The following is a 15,740-nucleotide window of genomic DNA, read 5'->3' on the forward strand; positions in this document are numbered from 1 at the left end:
GAAACGAGGAGCTCACCAAGCAGGGAAAGGCTGAACAAGTTTTGATATATAAATGTGATGGAATGCTATTATACTATAAGAAATGAGGAAGAAGATGGTTTCAGTGAAATCTGGGAAAGTTTCTATGAACCAATGCTGAGTGAAGTTAATAGTAGAGTTAGTAGTAGTAGAACCAAGAGAATGGTAAGACAAACAACATAAACACCAAACATAATTCTAGAGGACTCATGAAAAAACACGCTATCTACCTCCTGATACAAAGGTGATAGACTCAAAGTGCAGATAGAGACAAATTTTTTTGGACATGGCCAATGTGAAAATTTATTTGCTTTAACTTAACACATTTAATTACAAGGGCTTTGTTTTTCTTTCTTGCTCAGTGGGAAGAGAAGAGTAGAAGAAGAGAAGACAGATTTCTGTTGATTGAAAAAGTAGAATTCAATTTTAAAAAAAGAAAATGAGGCAGGCTAAACATGTAGCAAGGGTGAAGGATAACAGATGGGGGGGCAGCTAGGTGGCACAGTGGATAGAGCACTGGCCCTGGATTCAGGAGGACCTGAGTTCAAATCCGGCCTCAGACACATAACACTTACTAGCTATGTGACCTTGGGCAAGTCACTTAACTCCACTGCCTAGCCAAAAAAAAAAAAGATGAGGGAACTGTGTGCTACTCTGTTACCAATGCAAGGTTAAAAACAGTAAGGGAAAGCTTCAAGTGTATTAGGTATATTCTTATGGGACTTTATGGGAGGGTACAGCCAAAAATCTCACAAGATGACAAGGTATGAATGTATTGCAATCTGCACCTTTGGAGAGAGCTACGCTACAGATAAAACACCACAGCTATTGATGTATGTAAGATTCATAAGCCACTTTCCTGACAAAACTTTGCAAGGTAGGTAGTGCAAATGTTATCATTTTATAGCTGAAGCAACAGAGGCTCTGAGATACTATAACTTACTTCAAGTCATACAGGAAAATTGTAGCTGACTCAAAATCTAGTGGCTTTCCACTATACCATGTTGCCTTATACAACATTTATAAGAATACATGGCCCAGATCCACAGTTTCATTGGTGTGGGGAACTTCCTATGCACAAACTCCCTCTATCAACACAAATCTCAACTTGTTGACTTGGAGAGCCGTCTAGGGGGACTGAGATTCTTAGGTGACTTGCCCAAGGTCACATGCCTCATAGGTGGAACTGAATGTAAGTCTTCCTGACACTGAAGGTAACTCCCTATTCACTACACCATTCTTAAGTCAGACCAGACAAAGGAAAATTAGTCTTGTGTAAAACCATTATCATTTCTTGGTCCTGTCCCTACAAACTAAACCATAGAACCCAGGAAGGCAGGGGCCATATCTTAGTTCTTTATCTCCCCATAGCCCAGAGCTTAGGTGTGGGTGCACAATAGCTGCTCCATAAGGACCTGTTGAACTAAATTCATTTGTGGTTTGGAACTGGAAAAGAGTGAACATATGGGCAGATAGGGTTTGGAGTATATTGTGGGAAGGACTAGAGCTTTTATGTACATCCATGGAAAGGAGAAAGTTGCAGGAAACCAAAGGGTCTAAAAATACTTAAATCTGATTCTAATAGTCTAAAATCAGATTTAGAGATTCTCACTCAGATTCCAAAAGAATTCTACAGTTCTCAAGAATCTGTAGGTACATACTTCTAAGAGCCCTGGATTTGGTAATTATAAGATTCAACAGTTTAAGTTGCCTAGAGCACCTAAGAGCAATCTAAATTCTAATATTCTGTGGCAGGCTTGCACAACATACAGCCCGTGGAACACCTGTGGCCTACCAAAGGATATCCAATGAGTAGCCTGTGAAAAATGTAGGCTTGCCACTGCACACTCTCTCCTATCTATCACATGACCCATGGCAACCAGTCTGTCTCTAGCCCAACCTATCTGCGGCCAAAGAAGTTCAGCCTACTTGAATTTTTGCCCCTACTTACTACCAGGTGGTGCTGGTCTGTTCTATGGTCTTAGGGCAAAAGTATCAAACTCAACTAGAAACAGGAGCCAGTAATCACTATGTTAGGGTCCCTGTGGGCTGCTTATTGACTTTGCTCCTGTTTTTCGGTCCCCTAACCCTCAGCAATCTTCCTTCTCCTCTCTCCTGGGTCTCCAGATCTCCAAGAAGGAAGTAACCTTCCTTCTGAACCAAGAGGGCTGAGTGCCGCCCGTGAAGAACCCAAAGCCACTGTAATAAAGCAATCAGGTCTTAAGTACCGGGCCAAGTGACTGCTTTACCCTCAAAAAGGCAAAGATACATAATGGGCTTGGCTCCTATGGTGCCTTTCATCTGCAAAGAGAAACAGGGGCTGGTAATCCATAATAAGGATCCCTGCAGGCTACATATTGACCTTGATTTTAAAATATATTCTTATCTAAGTTTTATTGTGTTTTTATTTACTTGGTTAAATGTTTCCCAATTACATTTTAATATGGCTCAGTCGGAGGGGGCACTCAGTAAACCCAGTAGAGGTGGAGGTTTGTTCTCCCAGTCCTGAGTTCTCAAGGGAAAGGCAGGGCAGCCCTTGCACAATCATCCACCTGGGGGGAGTTCTTTATCAGCTATTGCCAGCTGCGGCAGGTCAATCCCAGGCTACCAGAAGGCCCCACCTTTATGTCAACCCCATCCCCCGAGGGCTGCTCTACAACCTTAAGGCATCCCATTCTCTCCTTTTCACATTCAATCTCTCGGCTTACGGACTGCAGCCTCTTCAATCCTAAAAGAGCCTTCCCTGACCCCTTCTACTCCACTAGACTGACACACCCACCATCACTTAGTTTATGAAGTGTTTTCTCCTAACAACAAGTGATCCTCATGACTGCTCTGTGAAGGAAGTAGAGTTCATTATTCCCATAAGAAATCCGAGACCCTCAGGCAGCTAGGTGGTACAGTGGACAGAGCACAGGCCCTGGAGTGAGGAGGACCTGCGTTCAAATCCAGCCTCAGATACTTGACACTATCTATATGACCCTGGGCAAGTTACTTAACCCCATTGCTTAGCAAAGAAAAAAAGGGAAAAAAAGAAATCCAAGACCCAAATAGGGAAGGAAATGCCCACAGTCCCCCAGTGAGTCTGGCAAAGCTGAGACCAAAACGTAGGTCTCCGGGCTCCTAGCCCAGGGTTTTTTCCGATGCTCCAAACTGATGTATTCAGGGAGATGTATGTATTTTTCTCCCACTTTCTGCTTCTTCCAAAGCCTCTGTCGCCAGTTGGCGCTACAAGGCCTAAGACAGCACCAGGTCTGATTCTGGAGGGGTGGAACCCTATTTCTCTGTCATCCACTCCCACACAAATCCCACCCTGGCAGGAGGGCAAACCAGTCACATCTCCTCAGAGTATGCCCATGTTAGTCCATAGGCACATGGGCTGGCTGGCTATCCTGGCTTTGCTGCCCTGCCTATCTGAGCTGGATCTGAGCAAGGGTCAAGCCTAGGACCTCTCCCCCAGGACCAGATTAGCTCTTGGTTGGACCTAAGGAGTGAGGGACAGGCCAAAACATGCCAACAAATACATTCAGGTAGAATCTCTGGGAATCAGCTTGAATGATGTCAGTCCATTATGAGTAGGGGAGAGACAGTGACCATATCACAGGGAATGGAAAAGGTGGTGGCAGGATTGGCCAACAACGGGCAGCTACTACCTACTGAACTGACCACATATCTACATGTATTACTCTGACTATATGTGTCCAGACTTATACAACAATGTATCTAAGGGTGCTTATTTGTACACGCCCATGTATGTGAGGATATATGTTTATTCACAGGTATGTTTGTATCTAGGCTTGTATATGCGACTGGTCCTGCATCTTTGTGTATATCTGTGTGCCTGTAGCAATATATTTGAATATGCCTATTTGTATGTATAGATGCTTCTACTCATGTGGGTATCTGGAAATTTGTATGAAGATATGTATGTGCCTAGGTACATGTCTCACGTATGATAAGCTGGCATTTTTATAGCTTCACGTGTTTTGTTCTAAGGTTTGCAAAGCATCTTACAAATATCGTCTTATCGTATCCACACAAAAACCCTGGGAGGTAAGTGTTCTCTTCATTCTCCATTTTACAGATGAGGAAACTGAAACAGATAGTGCTTAAGTAACCTATTCAGGATCTACCTGAAGCTGAATTTGAACTTAGGTTTTCTTGACTCCAAGTCCAGCGTGCACCACCTGGCTGGTACGGATAGTATGTATGCATCTATATTTCTGCAATTGTGTACGTGTCTAAATTTAGGCACTTCACCCCCCGAGACTCAGTTTCCTCATCTCTAAAGTAGATATAATAATATTAGAACTCCACCCCCCATAGGGCTAGTATGTAGAAATGTGAGCTCTTTATCTGTGTAACAGGGTGTGTCTACATGCTTCTTTACATAAACATGCATATACACGCTGACAGGTACATACATGTATGTGCATGTGTTTACACATGTGGGTATATACAAGCTGACACATACCTCTATGTATCACCACGCAGATTTGCATGTATTATGGTATATATGCTTAAGTGTGCATGCATATGTTCATATGTACAGTTGAATATGTATTTGTGCATCTCTAAGTTATTCTGTGTGTATGTGTATCCATTAATAGAATGGGTATATTATAGTGGATAGAGTTCTGGACCTGGCATCGAATCTACCTTGGACACCTACTAGCTCTGTGGCCATGGGAAAGTCCTTCAATCTTTCTATGCCTCAATTTTCTCATCTGCAAAAGGAAGGGGTGCCACCCTTGATGCTTACCTCACAGAGTTCTTATAAAACCCAAATGAGATATAGTAATGGATGTAAAGGCCTCGATAATTATCAATTGCTATTCTTTAGACTTAATACTAGTATACAATGAAATTCTAACCAGTTTGTCCTTTTCATCCAGCAGCTACAAATTAGAGTCAGATGATTTACAAATGGAGAGGGTAGAAAAGCCCACAAGAAACAATTGCTCCTCCAGGAAGGCCACCCAGATTTCTCAGGGAGGGGGATACAATGTCCCCTATTCCTAGTGCTGATCAACAACTATCCCTTCTTTTTAAAAATTATTACGCTGTAACATGTTTTTTTAAATTTTGAATTTCAAATTTTTTCTCCCCCTCCTTCCCATCCCCCCTAGACTCACTGAAAAGTCAAGCAACATGATATCAACTGTGTAACTTAATATTTCCACATTAGCCATGTTACCAAAAAAATAAAAATAAAAAGACAAGAAAAATATAGTAAGTGAAAATGTATGCTTCACCCTGCACTCAAAGTTCCATCAGTTCTTTCTCTGGATGTAGATTTTTCATTGTGAGTCCTTTGGAATTATCTTGGATCATTGTATTATTTAGGGTAACTAAGTCTTTCACAGTCAATCATCATTACAATGTTGCTGTTAACTGTGTACAGTGTTCTCCTGGTTCTGCTCACTTCACTCAGCATCAGTTCATGTTAAGTCTTCCCAGGTTTTTCTGAAATGAACCCCCACATCATTTTTTATAGCACGATAGTATTTCATCACAACTTGTTCAACTGTTCCCCAATAGATGGGTATCCCCTCAATTTCCAATTCTTTGCCACCACCAAAAAAAAAACCTGTTATAAATATTTTTGTACACATAGGTCCTTTTCCTTTGATCTCTTTGGGATACAAACCTAGTATTACTATTGCTGGGTCAATTAGTCTCTAGGATGATTGGACCAGTTCACAACACTATCCAACAGTAGATTAGTGTCCCAATTTTTTCATATCTATGCCAGCATTTGACATTTTCCTCTTCTGTTATATTAGCCAATCTGATAGGTGTGAGGTGGTCCGTCAGAATTGTTTTAATTTGCATTTCTCTATAATCTAATGATTTAGAGCATTTTTTTCATGTGACTATAGGTAGCTTTGATTTCTTCAGCTGAAAACTGCTTGTTCCTATCTTTTGACTATCAATTGGGGAATGGCTCTTATTTTTACATATTTGTCTTAGTTCCCCATATATTTGAGAAATGAGGCCATTACCAGAGAAACTTGGTGTAAAAATATTTCCCCATTTTCCTGCTTTCCTTTTTAATTCTGGCTGTATCAGTTTTATAACTATTGTTTCTATCCAACCTCCATTCAGACTATGAAGATGACTTTTACCTAGTAGTAGAATGTAAGCTCCTTGGGGCCAGGACTGTTTTGTGTGTAGGACTTCGCAAATCAATTCATCAATCAATAGCCATTTATTAACCACCTACATGCCAAGCACTGTACTAGGTTTTTGCTGTTCAGTCATTTCAGTCATGTCCAAGTTTTCAGGACCCCATTTGGGACTTTCTTAGCAAAGATCCTAGAGTGGTTTGCATTTCTTTCTCTAGCTCATTTTACAGATGTGGAAATTGAGGCAATTTCCTTGAAGTGACTTGCTCAGGGCCACATAGCTAGTAAGTGTGAGGCCAGATTTGAACTCAGGTCTTTCTAACTCCAGGCCCAGCATTCTATCCACTGTGCCATTTGGCTGCCTGCCCTCAGTACTAGGTACTGGGGCAATAAAGACATGATTAAAAGTTCTTGCCCTTAAAGGGTTTACATTCTATAGGAGGAGACAACATGTACATTTATAATCATATAAAGTCATATGCAAAATAAATGGAAGGTAACTTGGTTGAGGAAGGCATTAGCAGCTGGAGGTGATCAGGAAAGGCTTCATGTAGAGGGTGGTCCCTTGAGATTTGAAGGAAAATGGGGATTTTTTTTTTTAAGATTAGGTCTCCCTATCTTGCCCAAGCTGAAAGTAAAGTTGCTACTGAGGGGCCTGGTCACATTCTGATGAATTCAGGAACTTTGCTACTCAGCTTATGACCAGGGTTGGTTAGATAACCTGGTGGCCCCACATCCCCAGAGCCTCACCCATACTATGGATCAGCTTAACCCACTGCAGCACAGAACTCCAGAACTCAAGAGATCTACCAACCACAGTCTCTTCAAAAGCATGGATTACAAGTATGCACTAACTGTGGAAGGTATGGATTCTGAGAGGCAGAAGCAAGAAGGGATATCATTCTAGGTTTGGAAGAAATCCAGTGCAAAGGTATCAAGGTGGAAAATGCAATAGCATATGGGGAAAACAAGAAGACAGAAAGTTTGGCTGGACTGGAGAGTACAGTACAATGAAGTTGGGAAGGTAGGTTGAAGCCAGGTTACAAAGGGCTTTGAATACCAAATTAGGGCAGCTAGGTGGCACAGTGGATAGAGTTCTTGGCCTGAAGTCAGGAAGAGTCATCTTCCTGAGCTCAAATCTGGCCTCAAACATTCACTAGCTGTATGACCCTGGGCAAGTCATTTAACCCTATTTGCCTCAGTTTCCTCATCTGTAAAATGAACTAGAGAAGGAAATGGCAAACCACTCTGATTTGTCAAGAAAACTCCAAATGGGGTCATGAAGAGTCAGACACAATTGAACAACAAAAAATACCAAACTGCGTAGCAACTTAATAAATGCTAAAATGAAGTCAGAATAGTATAAAATAATATAAAAGGTAGCATGGGGTCATGGAAAGAATTCTACACATAGAAGCAAAAGATTCAGGCCCAAACTTTAACCCCAGTTGTATGACATCAGGTAAGTGATGTTCTCTCATTGAAGAAGACATGTTTATTCAGAGATATGTTTTGTCTATTCCTGAACATATGTCTGTGCCTTTGTGTTTTGTAAATCTGACCACGCTATTATAGAATTGGAGCTTTTGCCATTCTCTCCCGGTCTTCCCCACCCTCTACTACCCTTCCCCTTGACCCCATGCCTTTCCTTCTTCCCCTCTCACCCTTCCCCCACTGGTTTAATCCTGGCCAGGTACCACTAGTAGGGGCACACCTGGAGTCCTATGACCAGTTCTGGGCACTACATTTTATGATGGACATTGCAAGGTGGAGAACATCAAAGAGTAACTAGGATATTGAGAGGCCAGGAGCCCAGGCCACAGGAAGACTGAAGGAAGGAACTGGGAATGTGTAGCCTAGGGAAGGGAAAACTTAGAACCAGGGTGCTTAAACCTGATTCTGTGAGCCTGGATTTTGTGGGGGGAAGGGGAGGGTTGCGTTTTTTTTGTTTTTTAATATACTTTGATAATTATATTTCAGTAGAATTGGCTTCCCTCTATAATCTTATGTATTTTGTGCACTTAAAAAGATGATGGAGGAGTCTAAAGGCTTCAGACTGCCGAAGAGGTCCATGACACAGAAAAGGTTAAGAAGCCCTGACTTAGAGGGTCTCTCTTCAAGTAGATGAAGGGCCTTCATGGGGAAATAATATTTGATCTGCTTGGTCCCAGAAGGGCAGAGCTGGAAACAATGAGGGAAAAGTTAAAGACAAGCATGTTTTGACTTGATTTAAAGGAAAATTTCTTAACAATTACAGTTGTCCCAGAGTGCAGTGGGTTCTCTCACAGGAAGTGAGTGATCAGTTCTTGTCACTAAAGGCAAGGCTAGAGGGTCTTCCTGACTCCAGGTCTGGTGCTCTGTGTCACCAGGCTGCCAAGACACTCAGGTCAGACTTCCTCCTTCTTTAGGCAACCACCTTACTCTTTGTTAATAAAAAGTGACTTGAGACTTCCTTACAGGTAGCCAAGCCCTGACCCCCAAAGCCAGATCCACTGTTCCCTCCCACCCTCTCCCACCACAGTACCTGCCCTTAATAGCCATCAACAGTGGGCTGCTCCTGTCACCGTCCCAGCTGTTCACCTTTGCTCCATTCCTCAGAAGGCACTGGACAGCACCCACATGCCCACCCCGGGCAGCCATGTGCAGGGGAGTGCGGCCATCAAAGTCACTCTCACTCAGGTTCCCACCCTATAAATAGACAGACATTGCAGATGGTGGAAATCAGAGGATGGGAGGAAGTAGGTCACTGAGACAGAGACAGAGTCTATTGGCCCATCTATATAGAAGCAATAACAGGACAGTGAACACCCCTGCAGATGAATGTGTTTTAGCTCCAGTGTGCAAATGATTTGAGTTGTGAACCCAAGTTAAAGCATGCTGGATTTAGAGACAGAGGAGCTGATTTGAATCTGGACTGTGCTACTTACTAGATGCATGCCCTTGGGCAAATAACAACTTAAAATCTCTAAGCCTGTGTTTCCCCATCTATAAAATGTGATGGCTGGATCAGGTCAGTGTTTCTCTAACTGTACTGAAAGGAACTCCGAAACACCACAAGTCTGTTGGTTGTGGTTGTTTTTGAATGAACTCTATTCTGCTTATTGGTAGTTATTAAAACGATAATTTCAAAAGATTTTACTATGAAGGTTCTGCCAAAGTTTTGTTTAAACTTAAGGATTCAGGGCAGCTAGGTGGTGCAATGGATGGAGCACTGGCCTGGGAATTAGGAGAACCTGAGTTCAAATGGGGCCTCAGACATTTACTAGCTATCTGATCCTGGGCAAGTCACTTAACCCCGATTGCCTACTCTCCCCCTCAAAAAAAAAAAAGATTCTACCACTGTAAAAATATTTGAGAACCACTGGATTAGATGACTTCTAAGGGTCACAGGATAGTGGGAAAGGCACTGGATTTGGATGAACTGGGTTCAGTTCACTCACTTGTGATACTTCCCTGTGTGGCCTCGGGCAAGTCATTTAACAACCCTGGCCTCAGTTTCCCCACATGTAAAACAAAAGGATTGGCCTGAATGATATTTAAGGTCCCTTCCTCTCTAAATCCTATGATTCCATCTATAGTTTATATTTAACTGTGCTTTGGGATCAGCCAGGCCTTTTTAGAAAGCTGAGAGTTAACTGGAGACTTCTCTCTAGCTTAGAGCCCACCATGTTTCTCTTCAGATGCCCCTCTGCTACAGACAAAGTTGAGATGATCTTCCTAAATCTTAGTCGACTGAGATTGAGCCTTGAGGGGCTGTTATGCTTTTTTTTAAATTTTTTTTTTCCATATGCTTTTGAGTTGAAAATTTTTTTCTCCCTTTTTCTCCCCCCCCCCACCCTCCCCAAGACGGTGCACAATCTGACATAGGCTTTACATTTACATACCCATTAAACATATTTTCACATTAGTGAAGTTGTAAGTAAAAATTAAAACCAATAGGAGGAACCATCAGAAAGATGAAACAAAATTCAACTTAAGGCAAAAATAAGTGAGAGCAATTCAACTTCCATAGTTCTTTCTTTGGATGTGGACAGCATTTTCCATCCCGAGGCCTCTGGAGATGTCTTAGATCCTCGTAATGCTGAGAAGGGTTCAGTTTAACAATATTAGTCATTGCATAATGTGGCTGTTATTGTGCACAAAGTCCTCTTGGTTCTGCTCACTTCACTCAACATCAGACCATATAAGTCTTTCCCGGTTTTTCTGAAGTCAGCCTGTTCATCATTTCTTATAGCACAGTAGTATTCCATTACATTCATATACCACAACTTGCTCAGCCATTCCCCAATTGATGGGCATCCTCTCAATTTCCAATTCTTTGCCACCACAAAAAGAGCTGCTATGAATATTTTTGTACACGTGGGTCCTTTTCCCATTTGTTTGATCTCTTTGGGATATAGCCCTAGAAGTGCTATTGCTGGATCAAAGGGTATGCACATTTTTGTAGCCCACTGTTATGCTTTTTTTACACAATAATGAATATGACTTGTCATTGTAAGCCATAGTAAATGTCCTCTATAATCTCTAAATTTTTCTAAATCTGATTTATTCTTCAAGGCCCATCTCTTCCAGGAGGTCTTTCCTGAATGCTTCATCCCAGTGTGACTGTTCTCTCCTCTAAACTCTACCATTTATTCATTTTACAACCATTTACTGAAGCCCCTCATATCTGGAAGCCAGAGTTCGGCCTATGAAGGCACTGGGGATGTTTACCTTTGGGAGAAGAGATTTAAATCAGGTATAATCACTGTCGCCAAGTAGTTGAATAATAATGAACAGAAATTAAACTAATTCTTCCTGATCCCAGAAGCCAGAACTAACAATTAGAACTATCCAGGAGAAAAGCTCCTCATTACTGGAAATCACAAGATCACAGAATCTCATAGTTCTGCTGAAGATGAGATAGTCACAAAACCACAACAACTAAGTTAACTCCAAATTTGTTTTGTAATTTCAGTGGCGCCCTCCTGGCTGCATGCTAATCTTTTCCCTCTTCTGGGATTGCCCTTTTCATTCCCCTCGGCGTCTATTCTAAACCTTCTCTTCTTTCCTCATATCATCCCACTCCTTTTGCTTCATTCAGCAAAGGACCTTAACAAAGACTTTACAGAAAACTCTGAGGCAATTCCAACTCATGTTGCTTTCTCCCTCCCTCTCTCCCTTTCTGTCTGTCTGTCTGTCTCTGTCTCTCTCTCTCTCTCTCTCACCCGTTTCAGAGAAGGAGGGACCCTTCTTGAAAATGCCCAACTAGCTACTTGTGCCCACAATCTCATTTCCTCTTGTCTTCCCTGGGAACTTGCCCCTTTTCTTATCCCTTCTCTCCTCTTCATTTTCAGTCTCTCTTTAATCACTGGCTCCTCTCCTATTACTTATACACAGGCCCAGATCTGGCTTCTAACCTCATCATTGCTCAACTGCAATTACGTTCTCCATGGTTACTGATGATCTGTTCATTGCTAAATCCGGTGGCCTCTTCTCAGTCCTCATCCTTCTCTGTAGCCCTTGGTGGGGCTGACCAGTGATGTCAAACTCAATTAGAAATGGCGAAACTAGCTCATACAGAAGAATCCCTGCAGTCTGCAAACTGACTTAGTTTTCAAATGTAATGTTATCTATGTTTTATTGTATTTTTATTTATTCTGTTAAATATTTCCCAATTATATTGGGACTGAGGACACTGAACACCTTTGTTGTTGGCCACCCTCTTTTCCCTGGGTTTTCTGCTTCTCCTCCTCCTGCCTGTCTGGCCACTCCTCCTCAGACTTCTTTGCTAGATTAGCTTCCTTATCCCATACACCCTATGTGGATGTTCTCTAGGGATCAGTCCTGGGGCCCCTTCCCTTCTCCCTCTAGACTATATTTCTCAGTGATCTAATAAACTCCCAGGCGTTCAACCATCACCTCCATGCAGATGACTCCCAGATTAGGATAGTCAAGCTCAGTCTCTTGAAATCTGGTCTTCCATCAGCTGCCAATCTCCAAATAGGTGTCTTACAGGCATCTCAAGCTCAACATGTCAAAAATAAAACTCAGTCTATTTTTTCCCCAAACTCCCCTCTCCCTCTTCCTAACCTCTCTGTTTCTGGTGAGGATTCCAACATCCTCTCAGTCATCCAGATTCACAGCCTCAAAGGTCACCCTTCAACTCCTCCCTCAGAGGGCAGCTATGTGACAAAGCAGCTCGAGGCTTTGAGTCAGGAAGACCTGGATTCAAATCCAGACTCAGACACTTACTATCTGGAGACCTGTGTTACTAGCTGTATGACATCACTTATCCTCTCTCATCACTTAGTCTCAGTTCCCTCATCTGTAAAATGGGGGTGACAATAATGACACCTAGTTCATAGGACTGTCATTGGAATCAAAAAAGCCCTTTGTAAACCTGAAAGTGCAACATAAACGGTAAGTACTATTATTATCAGCTCTTGCCAAGTCTTGTCACAATACCCCTCATATCTCTGCGCTCACTTGGCCACCACCCTCATTCAAGCCCTCCTCACTTCTTGCCTAAGCTATTGAATTAGGCTTCTAAGTGATCCTACAGCCTCACTCTCCTCTCCATCCTCCACATAACTGTCAAATGGATATTCCTAAAGCACAAATCTGACCATGTCACTCACCTGCTCAAGAAGCCTCAGTGGCTCCCTCTTGCCCCTAGAATCAAATACAGACTCTTCTGTTTGGCTTGTAAAGCCCTTCACCATCTGGCTCCACTCAACTTTTCCAGTCTTATTGTATATTACTTTAGAAACTCCCTATTTCAGCCAAACCACCCTACTCAGGGTTGTCCATACACAACATTCTATCTCCACCTCCCACTTCCGTGCCTTTATCCATGTGGTCTCCCATCTCTGGAACACACTCCCTCTACTTCTTTTGAATCATAAATAAAAAAAGGTGGAAAAGACATTACAGGTCAAATAACCCAACTCCTGATAAAACTGAGGACTAGAAAGGTTAAGTAAATTATTAGAGGTCACAGAGGCAGTTAAGTGGAAGAGCTAAGCTTTGAACCTGGACCTTCCAAGTCCAAATCTAGGGATCTTCTAGCTCAAGCACCGCCCTCTCCTGAAGCTTATCTTCTCCTTCCCCTGTGCTAGTGCCCTCCCATTCCTCCAAACTACTTTGTAAATTATTTTCTAAATACATGTTTTCCCCAAGAAAACATGAATTTTACGTGTTTTGTATCTACCTCTCGATGAGTTATGTGTATTCCTATATACGTACATGTTGTTTTCCGCTTTTTGAATACAGGCTACTTTAGGGTGGAGACTGGTCAGCTTGAGTCTATGCATCACCACCATCAGCTCAGTATAAAGAAGGCACTTAATAAATGCTTGCCTGGATGACTGTTTGAGCTCCTTGAGCTCAGTTGACAGGCTACTTACTGCAACAGCAAAGACTAGTACCTAGAATAGTGCCTGGCACACAGTAGGTGCTTAATAAATGTTTGTTCAGTGAACACCATTTTGTCTCACATATACTAAACCACAACCCCGACAAGTGGTCATCCAGCCTCTATCTGAAAACCTCTGAGGATAAGGAATTCACTCCTCCTGAGGCTGATCACTCCCCTCTTGTATAGTCTTGATCAGTAGGGAGGTGATCCAGGGCAAGTTGGAAGACCATCCATCCAAAAGACCATAGAAGAGATTCACACGTTGGGGAACAGTGTGGACCTCAAAGTTCCTTCCAACACTACCATTCGCAGATTATATGATCTGATGGGACAGTTCCTACCCTCATGGAGCTCAAAGTCTAGTAGGGCAACTCATGTGGCTTTTAGAATCCCTTATATGGAGTGCTGCTTCCGATATCCAAGATGGTGGAATAAGTCACTCTTACCGTCCCTTTTTAACCTCTGAAAGGCCAGAAAATATCCCCCCAGGAATCTCTTATATGCCTCTGATGTTTAGTTATCTTCTTGTCTGTGTATACGACCCTTCCCCATGCTACCAGATTTTGAAGTCTTTGGAGGACTGAGTTGATTGATCCCAGGGTCTTAAAAAGAGCAGGCACTTAATTTATGTATATTGATAACAATGGCTTCCCAGTGACACTCCAAGAAAACCCCTGGCCTGGGGCCTACTCTCCACTCTACCACTGATTGGCTGTGTGACTTTGGACAAGTCCCCTTCCTTCCCTGGGACTTAGTTTCATTACATAATAAAAAGGTTCAAACCAGATGCTCTATCAGGTCCTTCCAGGGGCACCCTCTATGCTACCAAAGGTGCCTTCATACTCAGCTCCTGAGAGAAGTTTTCAACAGGGACAGAAAGTGAGAAAGCTGAAGGCTCACCAGTTCAATGATGACTTCCAGGGCCTCCATGTCCCCGATTCGGGCTGCAGCACAGGCCAAGGTAGGAGTCAGAGAGTCTCTTACAGCATCAAGGTCCTAGGAACAAAAAGATCACTGCAACCCAAGTCACTGTTCAGCTCCCCCTCCACCAGCACCCCTGATAAGTGAAAAGACAAGACAACAATATGGTACAGTGGGAAAGACAATGCACTTGAAACCTGGAGACCTGTGTTTGAATCCCATCTCTGGCACTGCCTCACTCTGTGACTTTAGGAAAGACCCCCCCACCCCAGACCTCAGTTCCTCCACCTGCAGCGTAAGGGGGCTGGTCTAGAGCAACTCCCTTATAGCTCTGGTATTCTCTGGGAGAAGGAAAAGAGCATGGACTCCAGAGTCAGAAAGCCTGGTCAAAACATTGTGTCCTCATACAGGCTACGTCATGGGGCCACTGAAAAGCCCAAATGAGTTTGGTGAAAATAAAGTACTTTGTAAACTGCGCCGCAAAATATGACTCACACTCCATTCATGCTTTAAGTGTTCCTTGGTACTTTTCCCACAGCAACCTCATGAGGTACACATAAAAGGATATCCAACGACATTTTAAAATTTTATTTCTTGACAATACCGAACAAGATGTGAGTTTATATATAGAGTAGAAAAGAAAAGAAAAAAGAGGATTGTACTTGAAACTGCAAATCTCTATTACAATACAGTTTGCTTTTTTTGTGCAAGTTATTTTCATTACCCTTTTTTACAGATGGGGAAACTGAGGCACAGAGAGGTTAAGAGATTTGCCATTGCAATAGTCAGAAAATGGAGGACCTAGAACTCCAACCTTGGTCTTCTGGCTCCCATGTGTAGGGTATTTTCCCCCATGTTGTGATGCTTCTCTTTAAGTAATAATAACAGGAACCCACACCACCAACCACCCCATCTGCTACTCCTAAGGTTCCTCAAAGCCCCAAATGCAACAAGAATGGTGGAGAGTCTCCAAAAAGCCCATGCCATATAAGAATCAATAGAAATGACTGGGGATATTTTGTCTGGAAAAATGAGGACTAAGGGGGAATATGGCGGGCTCGAAAAGGACTTGAAAGGGTGTCCAATGGAAGAGGGCTCAGACCTGTTCTGCTTGGTCACAGACAGCAGAACTAGTAGCAATGGTTGGTTCAAAGTTGCAAAGAGGCAAACTAAGGCTTGATGTTGGGAAAAACTTCCACACAATTAGAGCTCTGCCAAAGCTGGATAGGCCGCCTTGGGAAGCAGCAGGATTCCCCTCCTGGAAGGCCTCAAGC

The 15,740-nt window shown here is 42.7% G+C and overlaps 1 protein-coding gene across 2 annotated transcripts in view; it reads right to left on the reverse strand.

Moving 5' to 3' along the window:
• The window catches only part of ASPG (asparaginase), a 133,933-nt gene that overhangs the window by 38,949 nt on the left and 79,244 nt on the right, over positions 1 to 15,740 (reverse strand). For both annotated transcript variants that reach the window (XM_020971230.2, XM_020971229.2), the window contains exons 11-12: positions 14,446 to 14,541; positions 8,671 to 8,834 (exon numbers count right to left, since the gene is read on the reverse strand). In XM_020971230.2, coding sequence (XP_020826889.1) covers positions 8,671 to 8,834; positions 14,446 to 14,541 — 260 coding nt within the window. The remainder of the gene's footprint in view (positions 1 to 8,670; positions 8,835 to 14,445; positions 14,542 to 15,740) is intronic.

This window comes from Phascolarctos cinereus, unplaced genomic scaffold, assembly GCF_003287225.1.
Source record: "Phascolarctos cinereus isolate Bilbo 61053 unplaced genomic scaffold, phaCin_HiC Scaffold_2;HRSCAF=192, whole genome shotgun sequence".
NCBI lineage: Eukaryota > Metazoa > Chordata > Mammalia > Diprotodontia > Phascolarctidae > Phascolarctos > Phascolarctos cinereus.